We start from the raw sequence: 22,712 nt of genomic DNA, 5'->3' as shown, positions 1-22,712 counted from the left end.
AAACTACTGTCCACTGGATGCGTTAAGATGTAGTTGTTGTTTGTGTTTATAATATTTTCAGTGCCAATGCAGCATTTTAATGTTGGTAGCTTCCATTGAAGTGTTTTGTTTTGAATGAAAAACATCATTCTTGACTTGTATTTCACCATAATGCAGTCATTTAAAGATTAATAAGTTTTTTTAATTTTAGCTGTGTTTTTTATAACTTTTTGCCTCCACTTTTGTACTTAACCAAACTTTGCATGGGTGCTCAAAATTGCAATTATGTTTTGGACTGCCACACTTGTAGTGCTTCCAGGGTGCTGAGAAAACGTTTTTATCTCTGTTATTTTTTATAGTGAGAAGAATCGTTCTGCAATTGTTGTATTATGTGTTTTGTAGGTTGTAACCAAAATAACTCCGTTTTTGTTGGTATTTTTGCTTTAGAGAAACATTTGTTAGAATATTATCACCTTAATCTTAGTTTACATTGCCTGTGTTTGCTTCACTTTATCAAATACTCTTGAAGAAAGAATAGTGGAACCGCACTCAAAACAACAGTAAGCAAAACAATATGCACTTTGTTGTTTAATCATAAATATAAATTTTTTTTCAAGCAGAATATGATGACATTGAGTGGGTCGCAGAAGATTTTGATACTTTTCTGGCTATGTTCTTTTACAAATGGTTGGTTTGTATTCTTCTTCACTGTAAAATAATTTCAAAAACAGATGTTGTGAATTGTGATGATTGTCAACACCATGGAAAAATATTGGATAGTGGTTTAAAATTTTATTTGCAAATATTAGAAACTCTTAGATATTTGTTCATGTGTATACATTTTTACAAAATTAACCCTTTAGGTACATCTGAACACTCAAACACTCTGAACTCTACAAGTTCTTCAGGGTAAGCAGTCTAATGTTAGGATGGTAATTATTTATTTCAAGGAAATTGCAAAGTTACATCCTTGATAAAAATTGCATCAATCTTACTGCCAAACACACAGGTTGTTGTTAAATATCTATAATTGTAAACAAAAACAGACCTCCATTTTGTTTAGTTAGCTTTTTATTTCCTCAAATCTATTTTTATTTCCTCAGAGCAAGACCATGGGACATTAATTTGCATATATATAATTATTTTGGTTTCCTTTTCATTGCCTTTATATTATTAGTCCTACTTTGGGTCCACCATCTGACAATACGACTATCAACGGTACATCAGCACCTGCTAACCTCACAACACCCTCCAGTGAAAGTCAAACAACTATATCGGTGGTGCAACCTAATTTAACCACTACACCAACAACTGTATCTACTCCAACATCAGTGACCACACAAATTACCAACACAACAACACCAGGAAATGGACTTAGCACCACTAGCAAGTTGCTTGTGAACCAGACAAATGCAAATATGCTCAATATAACCACAATGCCCCCAGCAACAACTGCTCCTTCTATTGTCGATGCAAGCACAGCTAGCCCAGTTACAACAACCACCACACCCAAAATACCAACTACGACAACTGGCATACCCACACAGACGACGACAACTACAACCACAAGCACTGCAACCTCTACCACTAATGCATCAGCGACACAGACCACAAGTAAGTTTTTTGGTGATATTTATGTTCTATTGTTTACAATTATCTTTTACCCTTTTTTCGACAGTGAGTTCAACCATGGAAACTGCAAAAAACAATTCAAATGCCACCGCTTTCATTTCCATTACAAAACCAGGTATATATATATATGTTTATTACACAATGCAGTTTTGTTTTATTGCTATTTAAAGTTGCTCCCAAGCCCTTAATCAGTTATCATGATTTGTGAACAATAGGAAACCTACAGTAAAGTACTTTTATTTAAATTGATTGAATTATAAATAATCTAGGTTTTATATTATTTAAATTACCTGGCAATTTTACCTTACATGAAAACCCAACTTTTTCAGTTAAGCCAGGCAAGAAAATGTCCCCAGCTGTTGGGGTCATACTGGGTGTGGTTGCATCATCGTTGTTCATCGCAATTGTAGTTTTGGTGTACAAATACCAACGCAGATTCATGCATGCTTTTCGCTTCCGAAGACTTCAAGAAGTACCAATGGTAAGCTTCTTTATTCATGAACCTAACACCCTTAAATTTGCCCTAAAAGTGTTGATTGTGCTCCCTATGTTTGCAATTAAAGTTGTTCAAATCTCTAATGGAAGTTGTTTGCAAGTTACTAAATAACATAAAGCATAACCAGTCCAGGCATCAAACAATATTTAAACATAAATTTTGTGACCTTCATTCATTTAAATAAAAACTAGGGGAGTGTTGGACCAAGTACCATTATGGAAACTGAATCCAAATATTGCCAGTGTGTCTCTTATTTAATGTGTTTATCTCAAAAACATACAATGCACATTGGGGTTAAGATTTATGCCCTAAAATGGGATTGCACAAAACAAACATTTAACTAATTTAGTACATGAATAAGGACATTACAATGGAATATACCGCTACATCCAGAATACATTTGGTATATATGTGTGATTTTTTATTACTTGTATGAAAATTAAGTATTCAAATTGGGTTACATATTGGCTGCAGGTGTTCAGATTTGGTCAAATCTGACTCTTTTCCGTGTTGACAAGTCCCCTTGATAAGTCATCAGCATAACTTTTTTCACATGTTTGGATGCCTCTGTATAAACTTACATTTTTGTTTTAGGATGATTTTGAAGACTTTGATGGTCCAGATGCGGTGTATGCAGAACACACAGTACCAATTCGACTCCGATTTTAGTATGACAGCATCACATTCAGAATTGTTCACGTATTTTTATACCTGTTTTACTTCTGAGCTTTCTTGTGTTACTGCCTAAAAATATCTCGTATGCAATGATCAACTATTTTAGAGAGACTGTGAATTTTAATTTTAGCTGTGAACAAGTTGTATCTGACCTAATTATGAACACTGCAACAACGTTCAAAAAACTGATATTACATTTAATGCTTTGCTTTTTTGATGAACATTTTTGTATAGACATCAAAAATGGTAATATAGTGGATTTTAATATTTTTGTGGAATTTGTAATCCGCTTAAGATCAACCTTGTGATAGTTACGTTGGCCATAAAAAAATGTTACAAATTTTTTTTTTAAATGTTGTCCTGTCCTGAGCTTTTAAGAAGCTTGACATGTGTATTCCTTCTTGCAACAAAATATCCTCTTCCTGTAAAAAGCACATTTGTTTCCTTCATGTTCTTGAGTAGAATTTGTTTTTTCGTTTTGTTTTCATGTTTTTCTTGCACAAAACAGGTACGAAAGTGACTTAAGTTGATAAGTTGCACCACTATATTAATCGTCATTTTCCATTCATGTTTTCCCTATGGCATTGGTTTTAATCATAGTTTAATGAATAAACGTTATTAAAAAAGTCATAGCCAACTGATTTGATGATACTATTTTCATTGAACCAATTAACTACATTTTGTTAGTTTGTACGTACCTGTATTTAACCTTTTACAATTTGGGTATGTGCAATGTATGTAATTTGTTGCTATTTATTTACCTTGCATTGTTTTCAGTTTATTAGGTAAGAAAGCTTGTCTTTGCATTGCCATACCGGTATACCACTTATGTCAACCAATGTTGTATCTGGGAAACCGACTATTTTGATTTACTTCTGACTGTTTTGGTATTTGGGCGCCAGTTAACCATTCCACTCCATACGGAAACAACCTTTAAGCGGGGCTTGTGTTTTTTACAGGTTTTATTCTCTGCTCCTCGTGTTTATTTCTAATGCTGACACTATTCAAGTGAACCTCGAACAATGTACAAATGGCTGTTTTACACTTTGTAGGCCTGAGATTGTGTGTGTACTGTGGTAAATACGTCTGTAAAACTTTTGATGACAACCTGGTCAAAAACACAATTGTCGTTTTCAGTTCAATTCGTCCGATGTTTTGTTGCTTTTATGTTTTGGTAAAAAAATAGCACTGATGATGAACGTGTCCATGAAACGAAGGCTATGGTGTCAATTTTTTGGGTAAATTATGCAAGCTACTGGGACCTTTCGGCGATTTTTAATTCTGTTGATTCGGATATTCGCCCAATTCGGACAAAAATGAACGTGCCCATGATGATGTAATCATTTTCTTCGGATAATCTGGATTATTTTGTTCAGGATAGAAGTTATTGCATCTCGTAATCTGGGTGGGTTTTCCAGCTGCAAACCTGCATTCGTGCACCAAACGACTGTTTCAGTCAAATGTCTATGATTTACAGTTGCTCAACTACTGAACATTGTATAGAAACACGTGACGCAGTGTTTTAATTTCAATGTATAAACTATATGCCTAATTAAAGCGATAATTTTCGACACGTTCTATGCAAACAAGCGATTTTCAAACGCTTTAGGATCACGGCACACTGGTATCCTGGATTTCGTTTGTGGAACACCAAATTTTAGTTTCCAATTCATCATTTCTCGGCAGTGGCGTCAGAAAAAAAATATCCCGATCATTGTGGAAATACTGCATAATTTTTTACACAAAATCTTTCTGTTGAAAAAAAAGTTTTGTCTGGAGTTTGGCATCGCTGATGTAGGAGCAAAAGGTTAGATATCTGAGAATTGACAGTACCGACATTACCAGCCATGCACGTAATACCGAGGGACCGAGGATCTTGATCGTCTTGACATTTTGTCATTTATTAATCTTACAGTGCTGAGTAATAGTTATAACGGAGGGATAGTTCGTTACAGACGCTATAGTTGGTACACATATTGAGGTTGATAACTCAGTGACAGATGCACCGAAAGTTCTGTTTGCCGAAAGTATTTCTTTAACAATATTTCTGGCATTAGTTGTTTCGGGGGGTTAATTAAAAATCGCCATATACTTTTAATGAGATAATGACAGAATCGCTGATGTCTTTGGTGGCAGTGAAAAAGTTTTTCAAATTAGTAAAGCCTATTTCAACTATCATTTAGGCCTAGGGTTCGGTGTGACACCAATGGAAGCAATGCAAGGACTATGGGCCCGCGTTCTAATTCTAAATATGCGCAAATTATAGTCGCAGGATAATTTTTTTAATTTTTGCTGCAGCGGTCGTTTATTATGGGGGTGCGTTTACGATAAGTTTTGCACAGATCGCTGCCTTTGTTACGTAAGTTATGCACTTTGTGCTTTATCTAAGACGAAATTTTAATATGCCTTTTAGCGTTAGTGCTGCACGTGTGGATACTGTTTGTGTAGCCAGTTTATAGTTATTTGTTCGCTCGTTGCAGGATGGCAGGAAGTTGCTTTTGTATGACATTATTTTCAGAATACACTATTTTCAGATTGCTGCGTTTGCTATTTATTGCAGCAAATCGCTGATTTTCGTGCACGCTTTACCTTAGACTCATGCAGCGTAACAAGTTTCTTTTGTATTAACTTGTATTCGTTAATTGAATGATTTCAACAACACGCCAACCGAATTAATCAGCATTTAAAAAAAATACCATGATTGAAGGACTTTAACGTTGTTGTTTTAATTACACAAAGCGCAGACAATAAAATATCGTATGTAGAGCGATTTCGGTGTACAGACATTTGTCTTTTTTGCACTAGCGTGTATTGAAAAGAAGAACACAAATCTCCTGACAATTGGGCCACGAAACGACTTGCTAACCGCATGAGAGAAAAAAAATGTGCCGCAAGGAACTTTTTCCAAAATCATTTGAAAAATGTCTCTGGTGTGCCGCACCAGCTGCATAATAATCTTCTGTCATGGGGCCTGCCTATTTTGCCAAAAGGTTGGGCGCACCTGGCCCTGGTTTATATACCACACACGCTATTTACATAACTCTGTATGTATAGATCTCATAAAACAGCTCTTTTTCTGTCAATAAAATCACAACGCAAAAGGTACAATTTGATCGCAATCTTACAGGATGCCTGTTTCGAAGAAGCAAAGATCTGTTCTTTTTGCATTTCGCGGGTTTTCAGCTTTATATTTTTTTTAACCTTGCCAGCAAATTTGAAACAAAACGTAATGTTGACAAACAGTATGTCACGCACGATTGCGTGCCGCATGCATTCCAAATAATGCAACGCGGAGCCCTATTTCCTGAATCATTCACTCGTTGTTTGGCAATAAAGGAAGGCGCAACGCAACTGTTCTTGCGTGACGTTCTTTGTTTGAGCGAATAATTAAGTTTTGTGAGGGTTGTGTTGGAGGGATTGTCCCCACTTCGGTGTGACACTGCGAAGAGCTTATCCTTGTCTGCGTCTGATTAGGTGACTTGGGCAATTTGAAGCGATGGGAACCAAAAGTTCGAAGGAAATTGATCAGTCTGTCAGTCCAATCCCCCAAAACAGTAAGTTCATTCTTTTTTAATATCTGCACAATTCAAGTGTAAGCCACACAATATTGGGGTGTGCGACAGTTATTAACAGAAAATTCCTCTTGTTGTAATTTATGTTGCAATGGAAAAATAAATGTTGCAACATGAAAAGCAAAAATAGGCAGAAATGGTAAAAAAACACATTTATTTTGTGTGTTTATGACATGTTTTAAAATATTAGATTGTATATTCGAGAGTTCTATGTTAAGCCAAAATAAACTGTTTTATAAAGATTAAAAATATTTGCAGATTATGTTTGTTTTAAAAGAAAAATTTGCTGAAATGTTTTTCCATTTTCAACATTGTTCAAAAGATAAAAATTTCCATTTTGAAATGATTTTTTTCCTTTTCAATTTTTAAGCACTATGTTGTTGCATTTTCTTTCATGGGTCTTGTTTTGGAGCAAATTATTATGTGTCAAATATAATTTGTTGTTGTATCTAGTCATGCAAGCATACATTCTGAACTTGTTTCTTATTTCGTAAATGTACTGTGTTTATCTAATTGCTTTCGTGTTATAGTTGACTTTGATGATTTTGACATTCTTCGATCAATTGGAAAGGGCAGTTTTGGTAAAGTGTGCATCGTAAAACGGAAGAAAACTTCATCCGAAGTTTATGCAATGAAATATATGAGCAAGCTATCATGTTGGAAACAGGGGATGATTGATCATGTTTTGAAAGAACTTCACATTTTGTCTACCATTCAACACATGTTTCTTGTCAATCTTTGGTTTACATTTCAGGTAATACTGTTTATTTGGAATATTTGTCAAAAGAGGCGCAATGCACTGTGTATAAAAAACTTTTAAATTTGCATGAGCTAGTGGTTTATAAAATGACTTATAGTTGTACTAACAAATCATCTGTTCATTTAATCTAATTCATTGTGACATAGGCAGGTGATTTCAACAGCTTGTCTTAAACAAAATTTGATGATTTGGATGGGTGCAAAATTTGCATGTTATACCTCCTGCAAAAGAGTCACAGTGAATCACTGACATATTGTGAAATTATTCAGCTGTTTGTCTGCCCGGGTTATTCACTAGCACCCGGTCCACACCAGTTCCTGTTTAACTTTTATTGGCCCTTGATAGGTATTATTATTGAAAGGAAGTCAGTAAAACATAAACAAAAATAGTTGTATATACATTGGATGGCATTAAATACTTTAGAGATTATATTTTATTATGTTGTCCTTACTAATTCAAACTTTATAGCTTTTTGTAACTGTTCACCCTCAACAAACATTAACTTGCAGCAAATCTGCCAATGTTATTCAAAACAGCTTTCCAAGTCTTATTTCTGACATGTTAGTTTGTAAAAAGCACTTGATGTCAAAATACTAGTCACTAGAATGTTAGTGGTTTTGACAATATGTCCTACGTACAACAAACTAAAACTCCTAAAAGGTTATTTTAAGCATAATATCGGTATTGGAAGCACCATTAACAACAAACGTATATTTTCATTTCTAACATGTCGAAACCTGATACAAACAGGATGATGAGGATATTTTCATGGTTAGCGATTTGCTGCTGGGAGGTGATTTGCGGTACCACATTCAACGCAACGTACAATTCACTATTGAAGACGTTAAAATTTACATATGTGAAATGGCTTCCGTTCTTGATTATCTTCAGTCGAGATCAATCGTTCACAGGTTTGCTGCGGTCTTGTAACTAGTAGCAACTAGTCTTGTGCACCTATATTTGCATTAAAATCCTAAATGCCATTCTACTGACAGTAAGTGGAATATTGTGTATTTGGGGTATTGTAATTTTAAAATATTAAACAATCTTGTGTGTAAATGTTTTAGTTTCCACTTGTGTCATGCAAAAGAAGTGTTGCGAGAATAGGTTAATTTTGTGAAGAAAATGTTTTCATTGTTACTCGGGCATTGAAGATATTTGTTGAATAAGGTTTCCACGTTGAAACGTTTTTCCAATAGATTTCGACATCTTCCAAGGTGCCAATAAGGATGTGCATTTATTTTCCAGAGACATAAAACCTGACAACATATTATTGGATGAAAAGGGACATGCTCACCTGACAGATTTTAACATTGCTACTGTCCTGTCAGAAGAACACCCATCATCAAATCGATTTGCTGGCACAAAACCCTATGCGGGTAGCTAAGATTTAAAAAAATTGAAATAGTTGTATTATATTGCTTTGTTACTTTTACTGCAACACATAAACGCTACAAAAAAGGGAAAACACTTTATATTTTTTAAACTAATCTAACGAAGATAACACTTTATATTGTGACAAGCTTGCTGTTTCTGAGCAACAAACGTTGACACAAATGTAAGAAATAATCTTTTTGTCAGCAAGAATGTCTACTGGTTCCCAAAAATCAAAAATATTTGTTAAAATTTTTAGCTCCTGAAGTTTTCCTGGCAGGAATGAAAGAGGGTGATGGTTACAGTTACTCTGTGGACTGGTGGTCACTGGGTGTTACCATGTATGAAGTACTGAGGCATAAGGTAGATTTTTGTTTGTAACTAGAAATAAGAATATCATAATTTTCTTCAAAAATATTCAAAATGTTTCCTTTGAAGCTGTAAGGTGCACACAAAGTCTAAAAACAACATTTCCTGTGTCAATTTATTTCCACAGCCTCAAACTACATAAATTTATTTTAAACATTTCCGAAATTGCTTGCTGCTATTTTGAAGTTGTGTAGTCAAAGTCCGTTTTTATTTTTCTAGCGACCATTTGGAATTGACGGAGAAACAAGTTACCAAGAAGCTTATGATATTCTAAAGGAAGGGACAATATCTGTTCAAACTGATTGGCCAGATTCTTTAAAAAATCTATTTTTCAAAGTAAAAAAATACTCCATATGTATTCAGCCTACCAATAATTTATGATTTTGATAAGTTTTTTGTACAATACAATAACATTTGTTTTAATAAGTTTTTTGTACAAAACATAGTTCAACAACTTTTTTGTGATTATATTTCTTTTCAGTTTTTTAAATTTAATTCATCACAAAGGCTCCGGAACATTGACTCCTTGTGTCAACTTTCAATGTTTTCTTCCATGGAGAAAAATGAAGTTACTTTGGAACATTTGCATCCAACTTTTATACCATCAGTATGTACCCAGCAGTCTATGTTGAATTTGTGTTTTGTCAATATTAACGTGCATGGTAACTTGGTAAACAGGACCAAGCTAAATGCTGAAGAAAACCAAACTAAATGTTTTCAGTGATACTGATGATGCCTAGTTGTAGAGACAATATATATATCAGAAAAAAACATAACGACAAATGACCTAAGGTTTTTTCTTGTATAAAATGTTTTATAATATTTAAGTAAGTATAGATGGATTAAATTTTTTCCTGAGCATTTGCCGGTATTTGTAACAAAGTAAACTACTGTGTTGCATTTTTGAGCTAAAGCAAAATTGTTTTAGTGTTATTGTCAATTGCTAAAAGTCGTTTTTTTTTACTAGCAAACGCACTTGAACTACGACCCAACCTATGAACTTGAAGAACTGATTATTGAGTCCAATCCTTTACACAAGAAAAAACAGAGGATATCAAAACGGAAGAAGGAGAAGGAGACGCAAAGGAAAAAACTTGAGAGAATGACATCAGATTCACCCTCTGAATCTTTGTCAGAGAATTCTTCATCTGTTATTAATGCTGAAGAAGAAGCATTAAAAAACATCTCAGAAAAATTCGAACCTTTCAATAGAAAATGGTTAGTTTTTTTACATTTTGCTTGTTTGCAATAGGGAGTGGTTACAGACTGGAAAAAGCCAAACTATTCCACTTTTTTGTTGCGTTTTAACATTTTCTTTGAACTATAAGTGACAGGCGTTGTTGTATTTTACCCTACAATTATTTGGGAACTTTAATCATCTTTTCATACTTAAAAACAATTGTAACATCAGTAATAATTATTAAAAGAATGTAACCTTTTCATTAGGATGGAATTGCAAAATGTTGATAAGCCAGAAGTTGGAAAGTTGGACTCAGCTTGTAGTGCAGATAGCCAAGAGTGCAATGCTAATCCTTCAGGAAACGATGACCAGTAAATGTAGGGAACAAGCCATACACTGCTTAAAAGGAAGATGTACACTCAGTCAAGGGAAGTGATCATTTAAGCCCACATGTAATATTGCAAGGGCAATTGAATGAACGAGGTTCATTGAACAAGTTGTAAATTGTGCTACATCGCAAAAAAAAGTTAAATGCCTTAAATGCTGATTTACATTACATGAAGTACTTTTGTTCAAACTGTATTATTTTTTATTTTGATAATCGGTTTTATTGAAGCCTTGTGCCTATATTGCGCAAAGATTTGTAGAGGCATTTTTTATGTATTTCAGGACGTTTTTAAAATTGTTTTCAGGACCTTTTTGCTGTTTTGATGTTAATGGTATAAACTCTAATTTAATCAAAATGGGCACAAATCCTTCACCTAACATAATTCAAAAAAGTGATGATAGCACTCTAATTTTTTCATGTTACCGTCTATATTGAAAGTGTATTTTAAAGAACTAGTTTTAATCCTGTTTCAAATGTATCCGAATATTTAATTTTGTCTGGTTGGATAAACAATTTTCATATTTACTCTTATTATTTGCTCACAAATGAACACAATTGATAAAATTTACTATGTTACTCTCTAAATCAATAAGTTGCTCACTTATACAGACAGCAACACATAGATTAAATCTATTATGTGAACTGCGGTTGCTTCATGACCTAGTTTTTTTCTAACGATGTAATTGTATGTTAAAGACACGAATGATTGGGGATGACTTGTATTCCTTTTTTTTTGTTTTTTCATCAGCATTTTATATTCTATGCAACACCTAAATCCCGCCTTTTGTAGTAAAAACTATTTGTCTTGCTTTTTTTGTTGTTTTAAATATATTGTAAACCCAAATAGGGTTTGTTGTGGAAATTAAACATACCACAGTACCACCACTTTCTTTGGTGTCTGCATAATCATTGCGGTACTTCATCAATAAAAGTTCCGCATAATGTTTGGATAGAGAGAGGTGTCTTTTCAAAAATTCAGTTTTTCTTTGGGTGAAGTTGTATTTTTTTGTGTTGGAGCCGTTCTTTAATGTGTTTTAAGCGGCTTTCAAGCTGAAGCACCGTTACTGATCGCCACTCAAAAGTAGCCTACATAACAATATTGGATGTGCAATAGTTTTGTAACGCATTTGAAATTTTCGATGACACGTCAGCAGTACACAGAATCACAGTCAACAAGACACAAGGGGCATTATTCGGTGTCGTATAACCATTCATGTAGTCCGTGGACATCACAAAAATTTGACAGCATCGGAAACGAAGCGACGCGAGACGAGACGAGACGAGACGAGCCGGTCCGGACACAACAAAGAGAATAAGATGTTATGGCGGACTGTTGTTATTTTATGATTACTCGGCGCCCTTAAGTTTGATATTTTTTGTTTCCTGTTCAAGCAATAAAGTGATGAAAAGAAACTCGTTCATCAAAAAAACTTTGGCATAATGTTTGTACAAATTTAAACTTGAATTTCGTTTCCTAAACAGTAAAACCTCATGTGGCACGGGCTTCAATAATACTGTACAGAGAAAAATGACGTATTTATGCACATTAAACAAACCGGTGCCAAGACAAAACATATAAAGGTCGAGTTTCATCATTTAGCTAAGACACGTCATAGGCCCCCATCTTTTCTGATGAAACAACTGTGAAGGTTTTCCAAAAAGCAACACGTGTCCCTCCCCGTAGTTACGCAAGGGACTTCCCCGTTACAACTTGGTTTTAAATATTGACCGACGCGGACAAACTGTTATTGAGTAGATTTTTATTGTACTGTTGCAGTTGCGCGTTTTCATACATTTAAAGTATTATTGTTTACAAAAGTGTGTAAAAATGCGAACGAAGCTCGTGGGCTATATTCTTTGCGTGTTTGGGGTGTTACAGATTGCAGTTGCCTCATTTGGTGAAGATGATGATGATGGTGACTTCATAGATGAAAATATGGAACCGTTTGTGGCGACCAACGAATGGAAACAAGTCAAACCTGGTGGGGGATCTGTGGTTGCGTTTTTTTCTATAAATGTTTATGCTTTGATAAAGAGTTGTTTGTTTTGTATGCCTGATAGTGTTAAACCGTTTTGTGTCAGTCACCTTAACTTAATCCCTCTTGTGTCTGAGTGATGACCTTTTTTGGATCCCTGGCATTGCAACTGCTGAATATTTTATGAATTTATGTAAACTTCATTTGCAAATACTGACATATATCTATATAGGGTGCAGGTGACAAAGTGTGAATCTAAGCTATATGTATTGTAAACAGAACATTACAGATTAATACAATTGTAAGTGTCTCATCACATATATTTTGTGCAGGCCAGGCCATTCCAAGTGGTCTGCATGTGAAGATGGATTTAAGCAATGGAGGAAAATGGGCAAAATTATTGGATGAAGAAAATAAATCCAAAAATTCTGCTTTGCAGCTTTCGCCAAATTCTGAGCAAGAAGAAGAAACAAATAAGCAGGATCCAAAGTTAGCTTTTATTTTTTTTTTAACAATGGCCAATATCATGAGAGTCGTCATAACAAGTAAAATTAATTTGGTACACAGGGCAACTAATAATGGAAAAATTACCTAATTTTGTTTGGAAGAAATCCAACATTGTAGAAAATATAACATCATGTGCAAACAAATTTAAGTAACTGCATTTTGTGAAAATTACAGGTGTAAAATTATATTTTGTGTTAACTTGTATTACCCAGTGTAGTTAAATTTGTCAAATACAATTAGTTCAGGTGAAAATATTGCAACAAAATAAAATGCCTAAAATGTACTTTTTTCAAACTTTAAATCATAATTGCAACATTAGAAAACATTTTGGGTAAATTTTAATTATGATGGAACAATGCCTAAATTATAAAAATACACCAACTCTGTGTTAAAGCTATGCCAAATTTACTTTTGACAGAAAAGGTTCATATTCAGTGGATGAACTAAAACAAGCTCTGAAGAAAATGAAGCACGAGAAGAAATCACAGGTAACATACAAAATACGTTTCTGTATTACATTAATAAAAACATCGATTCAATTGAACAAATGTTTGCAGGAAAGTGTGAAATCCAAATTTAAATCTATCGATGAGATTCGAAAAACATTCGATGATTTGGATTTGCATGAAGAATCCGATGTAGAAGTTATGAAGCGACTTATTGGCACTCTCCGTCTTCAAACAACAGATACCAAGCTTAAACTCACTGCCCTTCAAGATTTGGAATATTATGTCCACCAGGTAAACATCACGGGTATTTACCCATATTAGTGAGGTGTTTTATCCTAAAGCAGATCAGTGATTATATTTGATTTGATTTTTTTTGGAAATCAACATTTGTTGGCACTGTTTTTTATCATGGGTTTTAAAATAATATATATCACAGGTCGACAATGCAGTTGATCTCTTCAACATTGATGGATTTGGTGTGGTATTTAATTATCTAAATGGAACTGATGCAAGTTTGAGAGAGGAAGCGGCACATGTAATTGGATCAGCCGTGCAAAGCAACCCAAAAGTACAAATTCAGGTCAAGACGTGTTAGTATTTTCATCGTTCTTCATTAAATCTCATTAGTTTGTGTAAATGTGAAAACGATGACATCAATAAAGGATGTGTCAGACCTAATCTGCATATTTACAGCATTTTTTGCATGCAACAATTGTCTTGTATGACCATTTTAAAGTTTATGGCATTATGGTATATTCGGCTTGGATTCTGTCAAATGTTGACTGAAGGTATTAAGTTGTTACATTTAAAAACAAAAGTACAGGATTTTTTAACTATTTAGACATAGGATAAATGCAAAATTGTGTGGCTTTACAAAAAAAAATTTTACAAAATTTTTTCAGGCTCTTAATGATGGTCTACTTCCAGTTCTTTTACGTCACCTGTCAAATCCCCAAGAGCCAACACCTGTAAGAAAAAAATGTTTATACTGTTTGTCTGCTTTAATCAGGCATTTTCCCTACGCGCAATTGAAAGTTTTTGAAAGTGGAGGTTTCACAACACTCAACAATTTGTTTCATCAGGTATTTGAATTTCTTTTGTATATATTATTCCCAAACTTTCAACAACATTTGCTTGTATTTTTAGCCAGTTGGCGAACAAGTGCAAGTAAAAATAATCAAGTTAATTTATGATTTGGTCATGGAACGTCAAACTACCACACTACAAGATGAAGAGTCTGATGAAAAAATGGAGAAACTTCAGCAGTATAGAAAGTATGCTTGAAACTTTTGGAATAATACCTCTTGTGCAGTTTAAACACTGGTGCTATTAACTTTTATGGGCAAACATGTAATCTTAATTGAGGAATGTTTTTCAACTACATTAACTAATTACCCTCATTGCTCAGATAACCTGTCTGTCTGGTGGTACATGTACACTTGATTCGAAGGACATGTATGTCTTTGAAATTTAACTGTTTTTCTTAAAATTACAGGTTACCATTATCAAATCTTATTAATGATCTTGGATGGTGTGAAATAATTGTTGATGCTTTGCACATGAAAGACCACGGTGCTAGGGAATCAGCGTTAAGAGCGATTGTTAGCCTGTATCCAACCTGTTCAAAAAAGTTTATGAGGCATGGGTTAATGCAAACTGTGTCTCCATTAAAGGTTAGGATTCAACTATTATTTAGTGTAAATTAGTATTATTAAATAAAATGATTTTGTTTTGCCAAATCAAAATAAATTAGTTGATGGTGTACATGCTTGTTTTGTGTTACTTGTACAATGTAAAGTCATAAGTTTTTGTTAAACTTCCAATTCAAAGCTTCATGTTTATGCTTGAATTTGAACTTTGGTGTGTTTGAATTTCCCAACAACATATAAACTCACTTAGCCTTAAAGTCTGTGTTTCTGTCCATTTCAGGGAGAATATGAAGGCTTGTGGAGGGAAGAGAAAAATTCTGGAGAGACTGATGGCTACTATGGTTTGCTCTACGAGTTGGTAAATCACGTTGAAGAATTAGCCAAAGAAAACGTTCACAAAAAGAATGAGTTGTGATCACAAAAGTATTGGGAATTGATGCAAGAAAATAAGACAAAAGATGTAGCAGGATGTCGGTGCTACTGGAATATGCATTAATTGGTTACAACCAATCTGGGAGTAGAGGAATTTTGAAAGTTGTTTTCCTGTTAGGTGCTCAAGGCTTTTGTACCGTTTGATGCACCTCTGTGTAATCCTTGTAGTAAAATATCACTGTGTCTCTACTCTGTGTCGCCACTACACCAAACCAACTACCACATTTTGTCAAAAAGGTCGTGCATTAGATATGGGTGTTGTTTTTTGCTGCTTGAAGTTTTAATTTGAATGGGCATCAGGAAACAAATCACCCTCAAAACTGGCGGAAAACAAGACGGATAAGAAACAAAATCCAAATAATCAAAAAAAGTAAAGTGGCACAGCGCCTGTATTTGTTAGAAGCGTCTTGTATTTTGACAACAACAACAAACGAAATAAAAACAGTCACTATATAAACAAATGAAACAAAACCGAGGGCAACACTCTATTTCAGTGGTTATACCAACCTTATTGTTCTGGTCGACCCCTTTGACGTCAAAGTTGTCGCAATCGCGAACCCTTTTAGATTTCTCGAAAATTTTTGCTTCTGCTGAGTTAAGTCTAAGGTAAAAAACACATTGCGTTTTTTGTTGGGCTGTATTGTGCTTCTGCAATTGTGCATGCATGTTCGCAGGCAAATGCGTTAACATTATTTGAATGTAGAGGTTTATCAATCATATGGCGTGCGTATTTGGGGGTTGACGCGGACCCTCTGACAACGCTCTACGGGCCATGCACCGGTTGAGAACCACCACTCTATTTACTGAAATATTTTGTCGAAGCCAAAACAAAGTAAACAAATAACATCCAATGTTTGGACTTAATTTTTCTGGTAATTTCTATTTAAAAATACAGTAATAGCCTACAAAGAATATCTCACTATTGCATAAAAAGCAACTGTAGTTGCACGTACTGCCAGGCAGTTCGTTTAATCATCGGAGTTCTTCAAATACAACGACTTATGTGACGTTGTAACTATGCATTTTGTCGTATGACGTCAACCGCTTTACGAGCATGCGTTGGCAACTGGCATAGGCGTCGATTTAGGGAATATATCACCCCTCACAAACAAATAGGGGTGACAACGTGTGTATTGTCACCCCTGGATTTCGTTTAAATTAAAATTTATTGTCAGAAAAACCACATATATGCTCCGTTTCAAAAGACCTGTATTGTCTCCGTCACAATCATTACAAACACAAGTGTCTCGTGGATTTTTACGCAACGCAGCAGTTGTTGTAGCATAAAGGTATCGGCAATGTTGGGTACTAGATTTGTATGTCATTTCATAATTAATAAATCTGCAATAGACCGAGTGCAACAAAAATGTGCTGCTTTCAGCAAGGGTGTCCGTGATAAAAGTGTTTAAAACTTAGTGCTACGCTACAACATGGCTCGATGAAAAAACAAAGTGACACGAAACGGAATTTGCGTCGTTAATTGCCTATGTATAAGGCGATACGACTGATGAAATATTTTTTGCGTGTTTTGTGAAACCTGGAAAGGTCACCCTTAATATTTTACAAAACGTTAAAAAATCGACTCCCATGGCAACTGGGTAGGCCTACATGTGCTGAAACGATTAAAACGTCCTGGATATGCCACGGGCAAGGAAATGCGAGGCCTGATTGGCAAATACTTCACCCCAAAAAATGTCATCACATTTTTTTGAAGGCAAAATTGATAGATTTGACCTTTTTGGTCTGATCTCGATAATTCTGCCAAATACCAGACCTGACGCCACAAGCCATTTATTGAGCGATTTACACAACCATATTATTCTCACATTTTGGTTGTTCCTGGCTATGACAAGTGTGTGAAACCGGGTCGCGGCCGCCAATATAGAAATTAGAATGAGTAAATTCACCCGGACGTATGACAAAGCTGGGCTATATATTGGATCATAAGTCGTAAATCAGTTGGCGTGGCTTGATTAATCACTCCCGTACCAAACTTGGAAGTTGGAAGGCGTGCCAGGGGTTACTGAACCGTGCGCTAGTTCATGAACGTATTCTGCAGTTAATGTTGTGAGTGATCAATAACAAAATGCACGGAAACTCTATTCTTGACCAGGAAGTTTGAAATTTGGCGATGAATACGCTGCACGACGTTGTGGTTCCATCCTTGCAATAGAAAGTATGCGCTGGAAGTATAGTCAAGTGTAGGTTTATGCGTAAATCCCCGCTGCATCGTTATTGCACGTCCGCCAACCGTAAACACAAAAATAAGTTGGAATTTTGAAAATGAGATTTGACTATCCGATAATATTGCTCCATTTCAGTAAATCAATAGGTACAACACAAAACCTATTTGTTTGGTTATGTACACCTAAATTTAACATACTCAATTGGTTGTATTGGTTTGCTCGGACATTGTCTGTGAAAAAAATTGCGCTTTAAATAATGCGGTGGAACTCCTTTAGCACTGCCTTTCACATGGTGCCGATTTTTTCACGATAAGTCTCTTTTATAATAATAAGCTGTTTACATGTTTCCAATATAGAGCTGCCGACATGGTCGCTGTTTGGACCTAATAGGTCTCCAACTATCTTGCCAGTTGTACAGCCAAACAAGATTTCACTATCCGCCGTCAACCAGTGGGGAGCAAACTTTTTGCACCCCGACGGAAACAAACAAGGTGGAAACACTGTGGCCCAGCAAATGCTAAACCAAACAGCGCCGCCAGGCTCAGCCGTTGTAGGGGGCAATTATGACTCCCACAGCCGCTGGGAAAAATTTCCACTGAATTTCCGAAATGACTCAAAGCCACGACTCTTTTGTTTACATTTATTCCAGAATCGGAAAGGAGACATTGAAAACGTCAACGTGCGGCAAGACATTTTAGCGTGTTATGTATAGTTACACATACAAGTCAAAACAAATGGCCTTTGTTTCCAAATAAATTGTTGGAAATCTTATTTCTTCAGATATTAACAAGGTAATGAAAACACCTGTTTGATACAGTTACCAAAAAACCTTTGTACAAAACAGTAAGATTGGAAGACATTAAATAGCCTTACACACAAGTAAAATTGGAAGGGAAGCACACAGTTTACACTGAAAATGGAAGCACATTGTTTGGGTGGTAAGAACAGTCATTAAACATAATATTGTCAACAAAACTCATATCCCACCCAAGTCTGTCAACAAATAAACACATGAAAGTGAACAAAAAACAAAACAGTGCAAAAAACTCTAAGGTGAAGGTACCATAGCTTTAAGGACACAAAATTGAATCAGACTGTCAGGAGTATTAAACAAATGCAGACACACATATATGTACAAAAGCTGTGCAAAATGAGAAAGGTCTGGGCACTGTTTGTAATTAAGATACATGGGCAGTGTCACTGTGTGAAAGACTTATTAACTACCGAAAGTGACTAATGGAAGAAAGAAAGAGCATTGAGACAGGTCATCAACCATGTTTACTACATTGGAACTTAATTAAAAGCAATATAAATAGTACAGAACAAAAATACTCAAAGAAACTTTACTCTTTGTGTAAACACTATTTTTTTCATAACATTGCCTTTTTAACTGCAAATTGTCATATTAAAAGTGGATTGTCTTGCAATATTGCACAATATTATACGTTGTGTACAAGGCCTACAATCACTGCTAATAATAGTCTAACATGCTACTTAATTGAGGTTGCATTTTATGAGACTGCTAAACTTTGCATTACACAATATGTAATTAAAGTACCATCTTTGTGCATCGGGAATACGTACGAAACTACTGGTAATTGTTATGGTACCTATCCACTGCATAATACATTTGACGTTGCATTTACCCAAAAGGCTGTGTTTTTCTTATATAGGTCCATTAATTGTAGCTAGGGTAGGTTACTTGGTCACTACATGTACATAGTATTTTTTGGAAAAGAAGTGTTTGTTTACAAATTCCAAATCAGATTGCAACTAATTTACAGCAAAACAAATTTTCCTGGAACTTTGCTCAAATCTACACAAAAACAAAGCACGAAGCACCAATACTATTTTGATAACACTATACACTGTCCAACTGTACAGGTGCTTCCACTTGCTCTTTTAAGATCTGATAGAGGTCTTTGCCCAGGTTGCCAATAATGCTCTGTTTCCTCAAAAATTCCATACATGTCTTCTGCCCCAAGCCAAGGTATTTCATGTTGTTGATAAAAGTCCCCAATTGACCAAAGGTTGCATTTTGTATTGCCAGGTTCACTGTTTCTCGTTCTTCTTCACTCAATGAATTCCAACCAACATGGCCGAAATGTGTCTGGCGCTCCTGGTTTACAGAGTCAAAAAAAGCTGCATTCCAAAATCTTATAGATTTCCAAATAGCTTGCCTCCGAAGGACTTCGTACAGAAAGACTTTTTGCTGAGCACTGTTTTGAGACATATAAAACTGTTTGTTCTTATCGGTGCCACTAGACAATAGGTTCGGATCTGATTTGTTGAGTTTTGGATTGGAACTATTAACTTTGTGCTTGTTTGACTGAAAGAAAGGAACAAATTCTTTGTTAAACCATGTATTGGCCTGCTTCAGCACAGAACCATTTTCTTCACTGGAAGATGATTTTTTTCTGCGAAAAGATCTGAAAGAAAACTTCTTTTTGGGCTTTTTTTCGGGAGATTTATTGCAGGCATCGTCTTCGTCAGTCAGTTCATGTGAGTAATTTTCCACGAATTCACTGTCAGGACTTTTCAACTCTATTACCTCATCATCAACTTGAAATCTTAGCGCAATCGATTCTGGGATGTGGTAAAATGTAAAAGCCATATTCATCAAGGTTTTGCTTGGCCCAAAATCGTCAGCTTCATCACACTCAAACAACACTAAAGCAAAGGTGTGTGCCAGTTTGTAAAATGTTGTCTCATCAACTTGTTGCATTACACAGCGCTGTTTGTTTATGTACTTGGCAAATTTTTCCCTTCCTTCACTGGTCTGACAAAGTTCTCCAAATTTTTGCTTGTTTTGAACAGATATTTCCACATCGGTGTCAAACAGCATTTTCACATAATCTTGCAAAAAAATATCAGCATCACTGTGTTGATCATTTTCAATACTTTCTGAGCAGGACAAATCGCTGTCAAACTGTGATGTTATTGAGGTTTCAGTAGAAGAGCTTGTGGTTGGTGAAAGTTCATCATTTAAAAACATATTGCCAAAACTACTCCGGTCATCTTTTACATTTAGATGAAGTTCTGAAATTACTGGTGGTGATTCAAGTTCCATCGTTTCTGTATATGTGCATTATCATGTGTATAATGGTCAATGGTGTGGCCTTCTGTCATAGCAACATGTCAGACCTACCAATAGCTAAAAGACACAACAAAACACTTTTTATTGTGATTATTTGGTCTATATCTTAAATCAAGCAGTAATTTGAAAAACATACCCACAATACATTAATTTACCAACCAAAATTTACAAAAACAGTAAAGCAAAAATGCTTGCACAACATAACAGGTAAAACAAATCACACACTGAATCAAAAGACAATAACTGCAAATAATGTCATTATGTGATAGGACAGTTTCCTGTCATTACACTGTGTTTACATGTGCTGATGTACACAACTGGGTCACTTCTACGCTTGTCGATGGCACGAATAATTACCCATGTAAATATATGAAATTACGTTTACTTGTGTGACGCTCCTACGTGGCCGTTGCCCTATTGTCTGTACAAATTAACCTGTTGTTTAACCAGCACCTCAAAAAGTTTCGGTTTGACAATGCACACGTTCTCTTTTACGTAAAATGGCGAAAACAGTTAAAAGCGTGACGATAAATGAAATGTTTATAGCCATCGGCACATATTGAGAAGGCTCGCTGAGCAAATGCAAGTCTTGTGCATCCACATTAAACACCTAGGTAAAGTCATGTTTGTTTTCAAAAACTGAATGATAACCACAAACTTGTGAACTCCAAACTCAACCGCCTGTACCTGTTTTCGTTCCTGATGCACGTGGCGCGATCACCAGTGCGATACATGGATGGGTTACTTACAGACGAAAACTGTGGAAGTGAAATCATTCTGCTTTTACCACATACCGGATTCTACCTGCTACTGTCATATAGGTCATCTGGTACATTTCAGACTGTTGTCATCGCTGGATTAACATCTAGTGAGTAAACAGATGAAACAAGCCATTTACGTATAGCTGATCAAACCGATCGACGTCGACCATAGCCTTATATTCAAGAGCAAATGCATGTTATGTGTTGCGAATGCTGCACAACTCTTGTTTATCCAGCCACGTTAGGGAATATAGGTTTTGTAATGGAAATGGAAGCGATATTAAAGCGGCCGGTCGAAAATAGTTTTGCCTTTTTCTACGAAAGTGACCGACGTCACGTATGGGAGGTTGTCGAAAACTGTCTATTCTTCATCGTGATTTATACCACAATATGACTTATTCGCAGAAGTACAATCTGTTACGCATGAAGTAGCCGTCAGAATAAAGGAACATGGCAAACATCATTGTTTTTTGGGGCATTTAGTTTCTTTCCCTGTACCGTGATACAAAAATAATTGTTTCTGGAGCTATAACGTTATAGTTTGTAATTCTTCATTACCTGCGACACTGCGAAAATCACAACTTTATTTTTCGACGTATACCCGACAAGGTTTAATTTGCAACCATTTAAAGATGTTTACTGGTGTTGTCTACATTATTTGCTTCATATTGTAAGCTGACACTTTGCATCGTTTGTATATTTGGTATGCCTTACGTAACAACTGAGTTAAGTATGGATGCCTAACAGCTTTTTGTATGCATCTATGTGATAGCCTACGCTAACGACTAACGCTACTATACTGGCAGTCGTCCTTTCCCAGCAAACATTCTTACGTTTAAGTAACGTATGAAGTTGGTTCTAACCACAACGTTGAAAATTTGTTTCTACGAGGTTGATTTTGAAAGTTTTTTTAACGTAATTTGAGCAACATTAGATCAACGTAATTTGATGAATGTTTTTTCAACGTTGAAATCTCATTAGAATCATAACGTTGTTATCGTGTTACCACGAAGTTGATTTTGAAAGGTTTTTTAACGTAATTTGAGCAACATTAGATCAACGTATTTTGACGAATGTTTTTTAAACGTTGAAATCTCATTAGCAACATAACGTTGTTATCATGTTACCACGAGGTTGATTTTGAAAGGTTTTTTAACGTATTTTGAGCAACACTGGATCAACGTTATTTGATGGAGGTTTTTTAAACGTTTAAATCTGATTACAATCCTA

The 22,712-nt window shown here is 35.3% G+C and overlaps 4 protein-coding genes across 6 annotated transcripts; 3 read left to right on the top strand and 1 right to left on the bottom strand.

Moving 5' to 3' along the window:
• The first annotated feature begins 399 nt into the window (after positions 1–399).
• On the top strand, positions 400–3,963 carry LOC145887709 (uncharacterized). Of its 2 annotated transcripts, none has more exons than XM_082978897.1 (7): positions 400–539; positions 600–666; positions 843–888; positions 1,157–1,593; positions 1,658–1,726; positions 1,941–2,092; positions 2,702–3,963. In XM_082978897.1, the coding sequence occupies exons 2-7, from the start codon at positions 603–605 to the stop codon at positions 2,774–2,776; spliced, it is 843 nt and encodes a 280-aa protein (XP_082835023.1). In that variant the 5' UTR covers positions 400–539; positions 600–602; the 3' UTR covers positions 2,777–3,963. The 2 variants fall into 2 exon arrangements, with proteins under 2 accessions (XP_082835023.1, XP_082835022.1); XM_082978896.1 differs by having other exon boundaries at positions 406–539; positions 597–666.
• Positions 3,964–6,117: 2,154 nt separating this feature from the next.
• LOC145887707 (serine/threonine-protein kinase 32A-like) lies at positions 6,118–11,315 on the top strand. The gene is made up of 9 exons (XM_082978894.1): positions 6,118–6,336; positions 6,885–7,108; positions 7,865–8,025; positions 8,363–8,493; positions 8,748–8,851; positions 9,077–9,193; positions 9,339–9,464; positions 9,825–10,075; positions 10,304–11,315. Exons 1-9 carry the CDS (start codon positions 6,279–6,281, stop codon positions 10,410–10,412), a joined length of 1,281 nt encoding a protein of 426 aa, XP_082835020.1. The 5' UTR covers positions 6,118–6,278; the 3' UTR covers positions 10,413–11,315.
• An 848-nt stretch (positions 11,316–12,163) lies between these two features.
• On the top strand, positions 12,164–16,628 carry LOC145887706 (nucleotide exchange factor SIL1-like). 2 transcript variants are annotated; one of them, XM_082978893.1, is made up of 9 exons: positions 12,164–12,407; positions 12,734–12,890; positions 13,327–13,396; positions 13,466–13,648; positions 13,794–13,937; positions 14,260–14,439; positions 14,504–14,631; positions 14,853–15,030; positions 15,287–16,628. In XM_082978893.1, the coding sequence occupies exons 1-9, from the start codon at positions 12,254–12,256 to the stop codon at positions 15,419–15,421; spliced, it is 1,329 nt and encodes a 442-aa protein (XP_082835019.1). In that variant the 5' UTR covers positions 12,164–12,253; the 3' UTR covers positions 15,422–16,628. The 2 variants fall into 2 exon arrangements, with proteins under 2 accessions (XP_082835019.1, XP_082835018.1); XM_082978892.1 differs by having other exon boundaries at positions 13,327–13,648.
• A 1,647-nt stretch (positions 16,629–18,275) lies between these two features.
• On the bottom strand, positions 18,276–20,774 carry LOC145902109 (uncharacterized protein KIAA0513-like). Its single transcript, XM_082989975.1, has one exon. It carries the CDS (start codon positions 20,692–20,694, stop codon positions 19,486–19,488), a length of 1,209 nt encoding a protein of 402 aa, XP_082846101.1. The 5' UTR covers positions 20,695–20,774; the 3' UTR covers positions 18,276–19,485.
• Positions 20,775–22,712: the final 1,938 nt, after the last annotated feature.

The sequence above is a fragment of the Ascidia mentula genome, chromosome 1 (genome assembly GCF_947561715.1).
Source record: "Ascidia mentula chromosome 1, kaAscMent1.1, whole genome shotgun sequence".
Taxonomy (NCBI): Eukaryota; Metazoa; Chordata; class Ascidiacea; order Phlebobranchia; family Ascidiidae; genus Ascidia; species Ascidia mentula.
The sequence above is the reverse complement of the archived record's forward strand: the minus strand, read 5'-3'. Positions and strand labels throughout refer to the sequence as shown.